Source organism: Pseudorasbora parva, chromosome 2 (genome assembly GCF_024679245.1).
Source record: "Pseudorasbora parva isolate DD20220531a chromosome 2, ASM2467924v1, whole genome shotgun sequence".
NCBI lineage: Eukaryota > Metazoa > Chordata > Actinopteri > Cypriniformes > Gobionidae > Pseudorasbora > Pseudorasbora parva.
Window position 1 is genome coordinate 51261607 of NC_090173.1, and position 16819 is coordinate 51278425.

Sequence of the window (16819 nt, forward strand, 5' to 3'; positions counted from 1 at the left end):
GGCTTTAATTTCAGCTTGTATTATAAGGTCAATGTCAGCTCACTTGTACTTGCTTGACGTGTACAAACATCATTGGTTCTGAATTGTTTTGCTCGATTATTTTACATTAATTTAACAAAGTCTTTGAAGCTTGAATGTTTTGGTTGCATGGGCTTTTAAAGAATGGACCTTTGTGTTTTAAAGACGAATAAAGCCTTCGTGTTGTACATTTTAGTTGTGTAAAGAAATTCACAAATAGCATTTTATATTTGTATACAGTATTGTATAACGTCAAGAATTTAAGCATCCATCTTTAGATTAAAAGGTTTTCAGTGAGTCATGTCCAAACGTTTGACTGGTATTGTAAATATAGAGGAAAATCTCAGGATATAAATTCAGTTCTAGGTAGAAAGGTGACTTTGGGACCAAATGACAAAGCAGATCATAATCTGTCACACACTATAAATAAGTGAAAACACCCGACTGTGAGTTTGACCTACACAATGACATTGAAGCTGTGTTTATTAGCCAGCTGCTCCTGCAGGAGTATCCGGAGGGCGTGCTGGATGTGGAGCTGGTAGTGTGTGTTCATCCCAGACATGTCCAGAAGAACCTGCACCCTGCACGGAGAGAGACAGAGAGATTTGAGACACGCAAACACACTCCTGACCCAACATCAGTCAGGCCACTTAATGGATTTCCACAAAGGATAAAGGCCGGCAAACAAGGATCAATATGCACTAATACTCAAGTTTATCTTACAGGGATAAACATTGTTTGTGCTGACCGCAGTGTGTTTGGTATGGGGCCGTTTTTCAATTATTGGCTGATGAGAGCATTTAAAAAGCACTCAAACTATCAAGCCTGTAAAGTACACGTCTGCTGTTGTTGCTTCTGTGCAGTTTATGAGATTATTAATGCATTTCCATGATTGATTTTAAGGTCATTTTTGTTTACTTTTGTACAATGAATAGTTTTAGTACTCAAGTCCTCAAGTTAAACCAGCAATGTTCACTGCTCCCTAAACCTGGCAGACTGCATGTCTGAACATAAATCATGTCCCCTCTACGTCCTCTGAAGTGATGTCACTTGTGAAAAAGAAGTGCATTTAAAAAAAAAAAAAGATCTTGCAGATAATAAATCAGGCATAACATTATGACCTATCCTTATATTATGTTGGTACCCATTTTGTTGCCAAAACAGCCCTGACCTGTCGAGGCATGGACTCCACTAGACCCCTGAAGGTGTGCTGTGGTATCTGGCACCTATATTTTAGCAGCAGATCCTTTAAGTCCTGTAAGTTGCGAGGAGGGTCCTCCATGGATCGGACTTGTTTGTTCAGCACATCCCACAGATGCTCGAATGGATTGAGATCTGGCGGATTTGGAGGCCAAGTCAACACCTCAAACTCGTTGTGCTCCTCAAACCATTCCTGAACCATTTTGCTTTGTGTCAGGAGCATTATCTGCTGAAAGAGGCCACAGACACCAGGAAAACTGTTTCCCCACGTGCATCAATGAGCCTTGGCCGCCCATGACCCTGTGGCCGGCTCTCCACTGTTCCTCTTGGAGCACTTTTGATAGATACTGACCACTGCAGACCGGGAAACACCCCACAAGAGCTGCAGTTTTGGAGATGCTCTGACCCAGTCGTCTAGACATCACAATTTGGCCCTTGTCAAACTCGCTCAAATCCCTACACTCGGCCATTTTTCCTGCTTCTAACACATCAACTTTGAGGACAAAATGTTCACTTGCTGCTGTACTAGGGAAAAATACTATGGTCAGTGTCTGCCGAGATCTGCTTGATTATAAACATTCTGTATTCAGCAGAACAAAGAAATGTATACAGGTTTGGAACGACTTGAGGGTCAGTAAATGATGACAGAATAAAACCGAGGGTAACGCAGATATGACCCGATTGACAGGCGACTCCCTCAAACGCTATGCTGAAACGTCCCGGTCCTTAGTTAAAATAGCAATTTTCTCATTATTTACAAACAGTTGGAAAAATTTGGGATATTGTAAGTACTCAACTGAACAAAATATATAACACTGGCCGTGTGGTTTTTGGATATTTTACTGCAAAAATACTACATAGTTCACCTTTAAGTATGTTTTAAAGTATATTACTTACATAATAAGTACTTTTTTTAAAGTATACTTAAGTGCACTTAATTTTAACAAGGGGTATCAATGTAAATTCTTCTCTATGCCATCTACACTCTAAAAAATAATTCAGTGGCTTAGTAAATATCACAGTAATAATTAACTTTATTAACTTAATAAAATCTCTCAATATCATTTACTTGATGGTTTTAGTTAAACATACCAAAATAATTGACAAAAAAATCCAACAGTTAATTTTGTCTATAATTTATAGTTATATTTAAGTTTTTTTCACTAAAATAATTTAGTATTCAAATAACCAATTATTTATTTTAAATATACTTAATACATTTGTGAAATTTATTTCAAAATATTTGAGAATGGAGAATTAAACTGATCTGTTGCAAGAACCTCAAATATTACTTAATTAAAATCAAGATTATTAATATTTAACACACACTGAAGAAATTAACTAAAGGCTGGAATACACTACCCGATTTTTGCCCCGATTTCCCCCCGATTTAGAATCTGAACTAGTTGACGCTAGTTGACAAAAGTCTGCAGATTTGAGCCGACAGATTCCATGAAAAATCGCGTAGTATATCATGGCCATAGACTCCAATTTTTTAGCTTCAGATTTTGATTCCATCCAGTCGGAGGATATCAAACATGTTTAATATTTTGAGCCAATTTTAAAACACATGACACATCGCTACTGAAACCGGAAATCACTGACTACAAGCCAACGAAAATCAACAAACAAGAAATTTTAGTAAAGCAAACTAAAAAATTGAGTAAATCATAGTATAAGTTTTTAGAGTGTACAGTTCCCCTCAGAAGAGATATGCTCTCTATGATTTGTGAAGTCCACTGGGCAGGGTGCTACTGAAAGCATTAGGACACACTGTCTCTGGGGTAAAGTTTCTCACCTCTGCTCACACACGGTTCCCCATATCTGCCGGCTGGCCGTCCCGTTCAGCCACTCAACTCTCTTTTCAAACAGACGCACCGCACTCATCAGCCGCTTCTGCACATGAAAGACAAAATTAAGTGAAATATCACAGATTCCGCATATTTGGACAAACACTTGATAGTTTAATTTTTTTTTAATTGGTGCTGTATGCAGTTTTGTATGGAATTTACCTGGTACTTTTGAAGTGATGGAAGATCGACATGCAAATTCTTGACTGTCCCATCATGCCACTCAAACTGCACCATGACCCGCTGCAGACGAACACAGCTAGAGTTACTTCAGGGAGTCTGCTGTACAGGTCAACAGATGGGACTCAAACTGGATCCATAAATGCAGCAGGACATGTTCATCACCTCATGAACTGTAGCGGAAACAGTCTTCCCCAAGATTGGCACAAATGTCTCTTGTGGAGAATAGGCATTACGAGCCAGGAGCTGATACAGATCCAGCCTCAGAGCTGCAGGAACACAACTGTAAGCCAAGACTAACCACTCTGATCAACAGAACTCGCACAAGACACACACTCGCGATTCAACTGACACATGCTGCAGTGAATATATCTGTCAGACTGTGCTTTTTGGCAATTATAGTGCAGACTATTGAAAACATTTAGAGCATCTTAAAGTAATGAAATTGACATTTGTTGTTTTTTATGGAATATTGCAGTATTTATTAAGTGATTTATTCATACACATCACTATTTTTTTAATCTATGTGCCCTTAATCAAAATAACTGACACTCAATAACCTGATAATATATTCAGATACTGTGTATGTAACATAAAGGGAAGAAAAGACTGTCTGCACGTCTGTTTCTTTACTTTTTTGATAAAGTCAACATTAAATCACAATTGGCCCTATATGCCGTATTGTTACGAATATAAGATGACCCCCTTTTTCAAGATTTTTCAAAGCTTTTTGAAGACCAAATCTTGTATTTTCTACAGAACATTTATATAAAATGCTTAAAAATGTAAAAAATGCTTATAAAAATCAATATCATAGTAAAACCCATACAACCAACCAACATTAACAGTAGAAGTGAGATCTGGGTACCGTGTCATGTTTTAAAATCACGTTCGTTGAAAGTACGCAAACATGACAGTCATACTGCCAGCTGCTCTTTGACGGTTTGTGTTTTTAAGTCTTTTTGCACTTGCAATCGTCTAAAATTACACTCCGACACACTGTATTTCTTGGCACACTCGTTTTACGCGGATTTGGCTCCACCATATTGTTGCAGGTGTATTATTGACACGTAAAAGTCAAGACCCTGAAAATAAGACAAACCCATTTTTTCTAAGAAAAATGCATCATCTTATATTCTGAACAGTACAGTACGTCTTTTATAAATTTCATTTATACATTTCATGCATCAGAACGTATGTAACATTACAGAAGTTTGAGAATGCTAGGCATGGCAGATACCCTTCAGGCCGTGGGTCTTCAGCCATTCACTGGAGGTCTGGGGCGCTGGACCTGTGGGTCTGAAGCACAGCGGAGCACCGAGAGCAGGACTTACAGGACTGCAGTCAGAAAGAGCAAGACTGTCCAAACCCGCGGAGATCTGGAGAGTTAGAAGATTAGACTGAAAGTCAAAATGTTTCCAGATCTCGCAATCGGTTCAATCATCATAGGAGAAACTTATAAACGTATACATTTATGAACAAAAAGTGCCATGGTACTAACATGGTACCATATCAATGCCATGTTTTTGTGGACATATACTTCTTAAAGTTAATTTCAGGTATTCATTAGCATTCTTAATTCTAACTTGGGGTCAAACTGTGTTTTCAGACACTTAATTACATGTTATTTTCCATAATCACTTCTATTGTGTTATTGCTGCTGAATATACTAATAACATTTATGGTAAGCTAAAATATACTTACATAAATATAATGCCCTTTCTATTGAAACGTGTATGTAGTGTATTTTAAATACACTATAGTGCTAAAAGTATTGGGACACCCCTCCAAATTATTGAATTCAGTTATTCCAATCACTTCCATGGCCACAGGTATATAAAATCAAGCATTAGGCATGCAGACGCTTCTAAAAGCATTTGTGAGAGAATGGGTCACTCTCAGGAGCTCAGTGAACTCGAGCGTGGGATCGTGATAGGTTGACACATGTGCAATAAGTCCATTTGTGAAATTTCATCACTACTAAATATCCCACGGTCAACTGTAAGGGGTATTATAACAAAGTGGAAGCAACTGGAAAAAGCAACTTAGCCACAAATTGGTATCCCAAGTAAAATCCCACAGTGGGGTCAGCACATGCTGAGGTGCGCAGAAGTAAATGGTCAAATGGACTGCATTTATATAGCGCTTTTAACAGACCCTATGGCCATCCAAAGCGCTTTACATTTTTGCCTCACATTCACCCACCGACGGCGATGTCAGCCATGTAAGGCACCATCCAGCTCGTCGGGAGCAGCTGGGGTTAGGTGTCTTGCTCATGTTCACCTCAACACTTGGTCAGGTGGACCGGGGATCGAACCACCAACCTTTCGGTTTGTAGACAACCTACATGAACCACTGAGCCACTGCCGCCCTAGAGTCACCAACTTTCTGCAGTCAATAGCTACAGACCTCCAAAGTTCATGTTGCCTTCAGATGAGCTCAATATCAGTGTGTAGAGAGCTTCATGGAGTGGGTTTCCATTAACCAAGCAGCTCATCAAAGCCTTACATCACAAGTGCAATGCAAAACGTCGGATGCAGTGGAATAAAGCACACCGCCACTGAACTCTAGCGCAGTGAGACGTGTTCTCTGGAGTGACTAATCACGCTTCTCAGTCTGACAATCCGATGGACAAGTCGGAGTTTGGTGTTGCCAGGAGAACGGTACTTGTTGAACTGCATTGTGCCAATTGTAAAGTTTGGTGGAGGGGGTTGTTATTCAGGGGATAGGCTTAATTGGCCCCTTAGTTCCACTGAAAGGAACTCTTAATGTTTCAGCATAAACTATTTTGGACAAATTCATGCTCCTAACTTTGTGGGAACCGTTTTGGGAACGGCCCCTTCCTGTTCCAACATGACTACACACCAGTGCACAAAGCGTCGGTCCATAAGGACATGGATGAGTGAGTTTGGTGTGGAGGAACTTGACTGGCCTGCACAGAGTCCTGAGCTCAACCCAATAGAGCGGAGACTGAGAGCCAGGCCTTCTCGTCCAACATCAGTGCCTGACCTCACAAACGCGCTTCTAGAAGAATGGTCTAATATTCCAATAAACACACTCCTAAACCTTGAGGAAAGCCTTCCCAGAAGAGCTGAAGCTGTTATAACTGCAAACGGTGGTCCAACGGATTAAGAAAGAGATGGCATTAAAGTTCAGGTTGCATGTAAAGGCAGGCGTCCCAAAACTTTTGACAATATAGTGTATATTTATGATTACATTTATAATGATGAAGACGCAATTTAGTACATTTAAATTATATTTAACCGCATAACCGCAAGTTTTATCACACTACTAACTCAACCAGGCCCCGCTCCTTAATTATGAGTATGGAGAGGAATTATTTAAATGAGGAATATTTGATGTGTTCGTTCCTGGCATAAAACTCAAGACTTCAATGGAGGCGTTTCAAGGAGTTCAGAAACAGAGAGATAGAATAATTCCCTTTGGAGAGACTTCACCTCTGACTCAACAGTGACAGCCGTGTCTCCAAGTCGACCCTGGCGCATGTTCTGAATTTGGGTAAGAACATCTCGAGCTGCTTTAATCTCCGCCCACAGCAGATCTACATCTGTGCTGCTGTCTAACACACCCTGGTAGACAAATACACACACATTTTTTTATACAATTTATAAGATAAAGCAGTCAAAAAAAGTATTTGAACACTGACGACACACAAACATGTCTGAAGGTCACTGGAACAAAATATCAAAGCAGTTATGATCTATGCTCAAATGGCGCCTGAGCTTTATTCTTCGTCCTTTTTGCTCAGTGACTTTAAATCAGCCGGTGTTTTGGTGATTTTTAGTGTCTGTTCTTATGAAGTTCACACAGCTGTCCTAGCAGAGAATCACATTAAAGGGTTATTGCACCCAAAATGTTTAATTCTGTCATCATTGACTCATCCTCATGTTGTTCCAAACCATTTTAGACTTTCGTTCATCTTTGTAACATAAAGACATTTTTATGTTCTTTCATCATGTCCATCCATTGAAAGTCAAACTTCAAAGAGTTTATTAAGACATTGTAAAAGTAATCCATAAGAATGGAGCAGTTTAAGTCTTTTAAAGAGACATGGACACTTTATATAACGAACAGGTATAATTTAGTAGCCTAGAAATCTAGACACACCCTAGCGGCAGCAAATCTAATCTGCCCGTGAGTGTCGTCTAGGAACTCTCAATACCCTTCTGAGCTGTATTCCCCTAACTCTTGCTGGGCCAATCACATCGTGTATAGAGTCAGCGGGCAGGGCCATAATGACGACGGCCGAGTTGCGTTTGCGTGCTTCTAGTAAACACAGAAACTGGCGAACGGCGGCGGTCTTTCGAATCAGCTTTGGAGACTTGGAGTTAAGCTTTTCTCTGAGAAAAGAACAAAGAACGGCACTGAAGTCATTCTTAAAAAGGGAAGATGTGTTCTGAGTTTAGCCGACCGGATACGGTGAATGTTTAATCTATCAACAAGCTCTGCTTCACCTTCGTGGCTCTGGTTGGTGTAGCGCTATCCTATCGCGTGCAGAGGGAGTTTGAAAGACAACTGTTTATCCCGCCCCTCGGATTGAGCCCTGTCTATGGTGAGTTTCTAGACCAAACATCTTGATGTGGGTCTGGCTTGTCAGGCTAATAATTTAGACTTTTATTCACATATAAATATTGAACAACACACATAGAGCACTTTAAATATGGTCGTCGGCAGTTCAACTGTAATTGCTTGACATGTGAGAACAAACTTCATTGTGTGTTTGAGATGAATGTGTCTCCTCAGAAGACTTAGATTAAAGCAGTCCATTCATATGGATTTATTTGACATTTTTATGTGCTTTCGCTTATGAAGCGTGACAGTTTTGGTGGAAATGACTTTAAATGGAGGGACATAAATCTCTCAAGTTTCATTAAAAATATCTGTTGTGTTTTGAAGATGAATGAAAGTTAATTTTCAAACAAATTTTCTTTTTTGAGTGAACTATTTCTTTAAGCATGAACATGATCCACTAACCTTTGACAATAACAAGTTCGTAAATACTTTTTGTCTTCATTTTTTAAAGGGGGGGGGGGGGGGGGTGAAACACTCAGTTTCAGTCAGTGTCATGTCAATCTTGAGTACCTATAGAGTAGCATTGCATCCTGCATATCTCCGAAAAGTCTTTATTTTTTTTATAATTATATAAGAAAGATGCGCTGTTCCGAGTCTTTCCGAAAAAAGCCGAGCGGGTGGGGGCGTGTCGTGTGAGCGGAGCTAAATAATGACGTGTGCTCGCTGCTGCTATTGTGTTGAGTCGAGTGCGTCGTAAAGCTGTGTCATCCCTAACAGCGGGAAAAAAACTTTATTCAAAATAAAAATATGGCTTTTAATCAGATACAGCCATACATCTATGATCCGGAATCAGACCCAGAGGCTGCAGTTGAACAGGAGCAGCAGCAAAAACGACTAGAGCAGGACGTCTGTATGTGGTACAAGTTATACACTAACTATATAATATGCTTAGCGGCTTGTGTTATTTACATATTTATACTTGAATTATATCGCCGTATTTTTGTCTTTGAAGGTGTACATGTGGGAAGTGCAGTTGTGCACGTGTGTGTGTGTGTTTACGCGTGGTTTTTGTAGACAATTGTAACGTTAGTAAGCGGACTGGTTTTGCACGGCAGGCTAAGTTAGTGTTTACATAGAAAGACACGGAATAGTAGCGCATTTGAATGAAGAAGCGCGCTTATTTAGTTCAACATATTTCCCCCCTCTTTGTGTATTGTTGTTTGGAGTGCTTTTACAATACACAAACATAAAGTTACACATATAGTGGCCAGCTAAACAAATGTACACGCACTACACATCGCATGCTCCATTGATCAATTAGCTATACGTGATCATGTTTGGGCTACTTGATGAGCATAGGCAGAAACACAGACATTTGAAGCAGTCTCACTCACCGCCTGCGGTTCTAACGTTGGGACCTTTATCGTTGGGACTGCTCCATCCTTCAGCATTAGGCGATCGGAAAATCCTGTGTCGAGCTGGGCCTTGTTTATGAAACAGTCGGCACCGAAATGCAGCGAACAGATATAAACATTCGCGCAACTCAGTTGCTGATCCGGAAAAGCAAATTACATCCACTGTTGCCTTAACGCGGGGTTTTGGCGAATCTGTGCAGGACTGTCTTGGTCTGGCAACCAAAAACGCACTTTTTTGGTGACATTGTAATTGTGCACATCACCTGTGCAGCAGCCTACGAGCCAGCGCATTGATGGGCGTAGCCTGTTACTTTCGCTCTCTCCCTCTCTCTCTCTCACGCTCTTCCGGTAGAATTGTCCGTAAGGCCCATACAAGGAAATTCCGCCCCCATTAACGTCAAAGGGGACGCATGATCGCAAAAAACTTGCCGAAACTTATGACTAACCGGAAGTAGTATTTTTGACAAAGAAATACTCCCATCAAACGTCCACCTTAACTTTTGAAACTTTGTCTATGTTTAGGATGGGAATCCAAGTCTTTAACAGTGTAAAAAGATCAGTATGCATGAAACAGCATTTCACCCCCCCTTTAACATTATCTACTATGATTTCTAACCTAAAAAATAATTTTGTGAAATAATGCTTTGCTTGAAAATTGTGTTTGACAGAATAAATGTCACTGATATTTTAATATCTAATAGTATGAATTTCATATATTTAAGTGTATAGGCTTAAGTATCCAAATATGTTTGGGCAAACCCTGTATGTATTTTCAGTTTCCTTGTTCATGTCAGTTTAAGAGATAACTGTGGATATTTTCCCGTTCGTTTAGATTTTTTTGCGGTTTACCAGTGCAGCAGAAAACAGGTGATATCTCCCTCCAGAAACAGCTGCCATTCGCTTCACAGTCTCCTATGACAGGACACATCAATCAGTGACAGAGATGGAAAATCTGCCTCTGCATATTAAATAAAGCAATCCTCACAATGGCGGCGGGACTGCTGCAGTTGTAGGCGACCGCATGAACAGAGGGCATTCTGTTCAGAACTAAATAATCACATATAACGTCCATGGTCTGATCAGGCCTGAAAATAAAATATAACACAATTACGTATCAGTAACTCAAACATTCACCACACGTTTTTCATCTCTACTTGGTTCTAAAGAATCCACCCAGGCCAAATTAACCCACTCTGTTATGACAAAGTGCCCCATTATGCCATTTCAAAGGATCATAATTTTGCTTTGGAAGTTTCTTAGAATAGTCAGACGGCCCAGTCTGTTGAGATTGGTCTACTCATGCTAGTCTTTCTGTCATGACGTCGTGAAGCGATGCATATGCGGCATCAAATGTTGTCCACTAAGACACACTATATGACATAAATGAATAATTATTGCATCCCTAAGCCCGTTGTCGTTTACAAATCCCCACAACACAAGTCAAATGGATCGTGCCAAAATCATGCTGATATTGTGCAGTCTGAACCCGGCATAACGACGTCAACGGTTTTACTTTATGAATTTGAGACCGTTTACATTCACAAGCATCTACAATGTATTAAAATCAATGTCAGGAAAAAAGCATAATAGGAGCATCTAATCTGATTTTAAATTATGAAAAATTATTCAAAGAGAGTGTAAAGCACTGTGAATTACATGATTTGCAGTGCTTCATGGGGTTGTCTGTCACTGCTCAGCTCTTTTTATTCCCGAATTGCCTGACTTTTGTCTTTTACAGATGAATATAGCGCCTCTTAAGAGCCTAACAACTCATGGTAGATCTATCTTGAAAGGTGTGTAACGGCTTTTCCACCGTCGGGCTGAATGGATTTCCACTTGCCTGACGGTGAAAAAGTGCCTTATGTTATCACTTAACATCTATTTCTCTTTGGAGAGAGTGAAAATGATTTTTACTTGCACAGCCCCGCTGTAGCACTCTATTATACTGGGAGAGGAAGTAGGTCTTGGCTGCCATTTTAAACCCATCTTCTCAGCTATGACCAATTAAAGCACTCAAAGAATTTCAGGACAGTGGACTGCAAATATGTCTAAAGGTGGGCGCACATGTGAAGGAAATTAATGGTTGCTGGCTCAAGTAAAGTTAAGAAAGAGTGATTCATCATAGCAAAACAAACTCTCACCGAGCGGCCAGGATGATGAGCAGCGTGTCCAGCTGTGAGTGGGTCAGTGCCCTCTGTAGCGCCTGCAGGAGATCACAGCCTCCACACGCTTCAAGCTGCATGACCCACGCATAACACTCCCGGAGCCTAGGACGGGACGTGACACAAAGAAAGAGCCTCCTGCTGAAGACTTTTATGCACAGTCTTTATTTTTAGCAGAACAAAAATTATAATATAGCTGTATTCCTAAACCCTGCTAAATCCTCTGTGTTAAATTAGCACTGCTCATGTGTGTCCACACTAGATAGTTTTAAAAGTAAGACTGAAGCAGTGTTAAAGTTAAGGAGATAATTGCGATTAATTGAGTGATGATTGAGCATTAGTGATGAACACCTGATGTTAACAAGATTCAGTGAAGGAAAGACTAGCAGAAGCTACATCTGATTTCCAGCCATTACACATCATTATTAACCAGTTTATTAAATTACACTTATTATTAACCAGTTTGACATTATTTCTTACATACATCTACAAAAATTCTCATTGATAATTAGCAGAGGTTTATATATGTTTTATTTAAAATAAGAGTTGAAAGTCACCATTATGGGTTGGGTTCTTGACCCTTACTTTTTAACATTAGCTTTTTTGTGGCTGCTGCAACTTTGTGTTTATAAAGCAGATTTGTTGTGACAAACTTAATTTAAGAGAAAATGCGGTCATGTGTTGTTGTCTATGTACTAATGGTGTTATAGTTATCATTTAGTAACCTGAACTCATTTAACAACTGATTATATATTTTATTATTTGTTCATTATAGTATGCCTGTGATGCTACAGCGTGTGATCCAGCAGTGCTGTTATAATCTGGAGGTAAAAAAAAAAAAAAAAAACTCAACAAGGGTGACACTCAAACAACATGCTTCATGTTGCAGTGCATGCTGGGAGTCCCTAATCAAAACTCATCCATTGCTCTCAGCATGGATAGTGGGGGCTTATTATTGTCATTAATTCATACTATTTGCTTTAGTTTCACTGCTGTTGTGTTTTGACTTAATGTTGTTTTGTGATACAGTAGTTTCTGTGCACAATGTATTTATGAAATAGGTTAGTTTATCACTGCTGGATCTCAAGCTGTAGAATCAACAGCCTACAATAATCGATATTAAAATTAAGCATCAAGCATATAGTCAGAGTTTTAGTCTCTGGATGACATCAGTGAATCAGGCCATTACATGATAATTACATCATTATCAAAACATAACCATCTGGACCTGATTATAATTATTGAGCCATAACAAATGTGCTTTATAAACACAAAGTTTCAACAGCCAAAGAAAAACTAGAGTCAAAAGCCCAACTAAAGCAAACACTGATCACCATAATGGTGATTTCAGACCAAACATTCAATAAAAAACATCTAAACCTCTGTTAATTCTCAAAAATATTTTTTGTAGACATTGACAGAAATAAAGTCAAAATGGTTATTAATAAGTGCAACGATGTGTAATGTCTGGAAGCCAGTTGTAGTTGTTTTTCCGTTCTTGCTGTTTCTCTTTCCTTCAGGGATTCTGCTTATTAGCATCAGGTGTTTGTCACTAATGCTCAATCATCACTTACTTAATTATCTCATTAACTTATATACTTCAGAGTTATTTTAACACACTGTAGTGTGCACACATATGAACACTGAGGGATGTTAATTTAACTCTGGGGATTTTGCTGTGTAGTGAGCTGCCTCCACAGGCGTCATGGACGAGCTGCCTGCATGAAAGCTATCTTAATTATGCTACACTCAACAATGTCTTATTTGGGCCATATTCTAAGAAAGCATCACACACCCGTTGTGGAGACATAGGGTCAGATTTACTAACAGCTTGCATCAGCGTAAACCCTCTTTTGCCATTAAAAACTGTCAGACACTCAACTAGCAATAAAATGGCGTGGACACAGTTATTTTTGCAGCTGAACTTATTGCATTTGTTGGAGTTTCCCTTTCAAACGCAAAATTCATGGGTGGAGAGTATTTACATAAATTAAGCGATTTACTAAGGTTTGCGGTAGTCCATTTACTGGTTATTGTGCTGTTATTTAACGCTTAAAAAAAGCCATTTTGCACTTGACATGTTGTAATAGTTGCTGATGTAAACGCCTGTACTATGCTGTATTTTAATATAATACATCAGTGTAATTAATTGACAATTTTACACAATGTTTGGGTGTGCAATATATTTTATGTTTAATATTGCACACATAGATATCTATACGTATATATGTTCCTATGAGCCACTAAATAAGCCATCCGCCATACTGGAACATTCAAAGTTGGTCTGTGAAAACTCAAGAGCAAGATGAATGTGCGCCTGCAGCTTAGTCATATGTATCCCGGCTATGAGTATCTATTTCTGCACAAGTCTTTAGCAGCTGATTCTCACAGGATTTAGTTTATCAATAAAGTTAGAATATGAATATTGGTTAAAACTCTTCAGAGAAGCTCAGACATATGTGTTTCCTTGAACCATGAGTTAGTCTGACAGATGAGCAGTGCCTGAAATGTTGACTGTTCCAAGATGAAGCAGTTGAATGAGGTATCTAGATATCTACAATTGCACCACAGACTTAGCAACATGCTTGCTAATATAAACTCTTTTGAAATTTTTGAGGGTCAGTCTCTCTATTTGTGTGAGTTGTTCCGTGTTTTCCGTTTCAAATGAGGTCCTGTTTGATTTGGGCTGCTGTCTATGAGCGTATCATTTCATTGTCACCATGCTTCAAACACAAACGTCTTGTAGAGTGATTCATTTCCAATGACGAGAGGCCAGAATCCATTTTAATTTGTGTCAGAACTGTGGCCTTTATCCTCTTCTCTCATTATCTCCCCGTTCTCTCTTTTGTATCCTCTCCTCTCTAGTGATTTCTTGGCATCTTATACAAGTACAAACTGTTCTCACATGTACCCACTCATCCCTCATGACCACCTAAAATAAAACTAGGAGTCTCTCTAAACAGACACTAAGCATCCTAATTAAAATAATGGTCAGGCGGAGCAATTTCGACGACCTGACATGATCCCTGTCCTTTTGAATCATGATCATAACAATATGCAAATGAGAGTCAATATGCAAGCAATGCCACTCACCTTAATGGGCTGATATCTAGCGGTTTGTCCCAAAGGCTGCTGACCTCCGAGCCGTAGGACAGTAGGTACAGTTGGTTTTTGAAGCGTAGTTGGTCCTCGATGAGAGTCTTTGGTGGTGTAACATGAGCAAGTAAGATGAAAAAACACAAAATGAGCAGTGTAATGGATTAAATTAGCAAAATAAAGCATGAAGCAGAGACTCATCTGGGACCCTACCAAGAGCTCTCGCTGCAGATCTGCTAGTCTCTCAGTCGAGCAGTTAAAATCAGAGGCGTCGACAAGCACTCCGACTCGGGATCCGTTCACCACCCCAAACACCTGACAGATCAGATCAAACCAACACTGGGTACCCAAGCTCATCTGCTTAAACCAGAATCATAGAGTGTGAAGATATCTCAGAGATCCAGGTTACCTTCCTGTTTCCTTGACTTAGCCACTTAATTTGGTCATGGTACATCTCAATGGCACTGCAAAAAAACAGATCAAAACATCTGAATTTAACACATCAACTTTCAGATTCATTAGGCGCAAATAACAGAACATTCTTTGCTTTTTATACTTGGTCAAAATAGTGGCAGATATTTGCAGCTCAGTGTATTGTTGTGCAATGCTGACAATCTATTATTCATATGAATGTATTTATTAAAGTCTTAAACACATGCTGGGACATTACTTGTCCTGTTCCCTAAAGCCCTCCACTCCCCTAGCTTACCCATTAAAAACTTCATTCCCACTATTAAATACTCGTTATTTCCACTTTTTGAATATTTTCTGCATTTTTATTTAAAATAAGCACCTCTCTGAGCTTATATACGATGAGTTGTGAAAAAGGGCAGATTTGAACCAAAGACTTTAGATATACAAAGACGCTGCACTCTGAATAAAGTGCTATGAATGGGAGAAAGTGCAATGCGCAGTATAGCAGAATAAGTGCCGTCTTCTAAATAAAAAAGCCAATTGCAGTCAATGCAGCTGCAGTTAAAAGCTCTGGTTGTGATAGAAACAGTCTGAAGTGTACTGAGATGCGTTGATGACTGCACATACAAATTGGCTCGTCCTTTCTTTTTTTTCTTTTTTTATGTATTGAGCGTTTAGAAACAACATTTATGAGTCAGTTGTTGTTGTATTTCATTGGTGATTTCAAAAATGAAATTTAATCCTAAACTTGGTGAACAGTTTTGGAGAATTTGATGTTTCCCCATTCAAAGAGAGAGGAGCTGCACATGCATTGACTGAAATAGCTGAGGTGTTTCTAAGATGGCCACCAACTGAAATGACTTGCCTTAGGCCTGGGACACACTAGAGGATTTTTAAATCTGAACCGATTTTGAAACTGTGGGAGACCACAGACATAGGGGCAGTTTCAACCAACTTTGAGCATTAGAATCATCTGAACGCACACACTAGATCAGGGGTGTCTAAACTCGGTCCTGGTGGGCCATTGTCCTGCAGAGTTCAGCTCCAGCGTGCCTCAACACACCTGCTGGGAGACTCTAGTATGCCTAAGAGCTTGATTCGCTGTGTCATTGGGGTTGGAGTTAAACTCTGCAGGACAGTGGCCCTCTGGGAGCAGGATTGGACACCCCTGCACTACTAGCCGGACAGCGACAGCACACACACTTGATGACTGTAGGAACGTTTTCACAGTATAACAAGATCTCACGGAGACTCGCAAGATCAAACATGACTTGAGAAGAAAAACATGGAGGAACAATTGACATTGTCATCTGGATCTCCTGGCATAATTTTTTTTTTATGGGTGATCTTTCTCAGTACTACACTTTTGTGCCATGTTTGCTTTCAGCTATAGAAGTACGCAACATCTGGTTGGTGAAGCTTACTCAGTCTCATTGGCTATCATGTCATTTGGGATTGTGAGGGCTCCGACGTGATCGGGAGTAGAATAATCATAATGACACCACACAGTTGAAGGTTTTATTAAACGAAAAAAGACGTTTGTGACAAGCCTCAAATCGAGCAACAGTAGTGCAAATCATCTCAATATAAATTTTCAAGGCCTTAAATATTCAAGTGTGTGTCCAGCCTTAAAGACTTTGTTTGACCTCATGTCAGTAGTCTAAAGGTAATGCTTCCTACCTTACCTTAATTTTGTCTGGCTAAACCAGACATTGGTGGGTGGAGTTAGAGTAAATAGCGTCTGCCAATAAGTTATTTACACTTGTTTTAAAGAGACACTCTGTTCATATTAATACTTGGGCTGTCAGGTTAATTTAGTTTATTATATTAATGTAATACAATTATAGTAATTAAAACATTAACACATTTATTAATGACCATTAAATTTGTCAGTTCTGCAATAAAACTAACATATATTGACTTCTAAAGCCACTTGCTATCTATGCAATGC

The 16819-nt window shown here is 39.4% G+C and overlaps 1 protein-coding gene across 7 annotated transcripts in view; it reads right to left on the reverse strand.

Annotated features, from left to right (window-relative positions):
- vwa3a (von Willebrand factor A domain containing 3A) overlaps nucleotides 1–16819 on the reverse strand; it is a 44895-nt gene that overhangs the window by 20987 nt on the left and 7089 nt on the right. For all 7 annotated transcript variants that reach the window (XR_010899013.1, XM_067423865.1, XM_067423843.1 and 4 more), the window contains 12 exons: nucleotides 14864–14918; nucleotides 14668–14769; nucleotides 14452–14558; nucleotides 11338–11463; nucleotides 10182–10281; nucleotides 10046–10108; nucleotides 6707–6838; nucleotides 4489–4627; nucleotides 3414–3517; nucleotides 3231–3311; nucleotides 3017–3114; nucleotides 480–599 (listed from right to left, as the gene is read on the reverse strand). Coding sequence is in view for 6 of the 7 variants with exons in the window: in XM_067423865.1 (XP_067279966.1) it covers nucleotides 480–599; nucleotides 3017–3114; nucleotides 3231–3311; nucleotides 3414–3517; nucleotides 4489–4627; nucleotides 6707–6838; nucleotides 10046–10108; nucleotides 10182–10281; nucleotides 11338–11463; nucleotides 14452–14558; nucleotides 14668–14769; nucleotides 14864–14918 (1227 nt within the window). In the remaining variant the exon portion in view is untranslated. The remainder of the gene's footprint in view (nucleotides 1–479; nucleotides 600–3016; nucleotides 3115–3230; nucleotides 3312–3413; nucleotides 3518–4488; nucleotides 4628–6706; nucleotides 6839–10045; nucleotides 10109–10181; nucleotides 10282–11337; nucleotides 11464–14451; nucleotides 14559–14667; nucleotides 14770–14863; nucleotides 14919–16819) is intronic.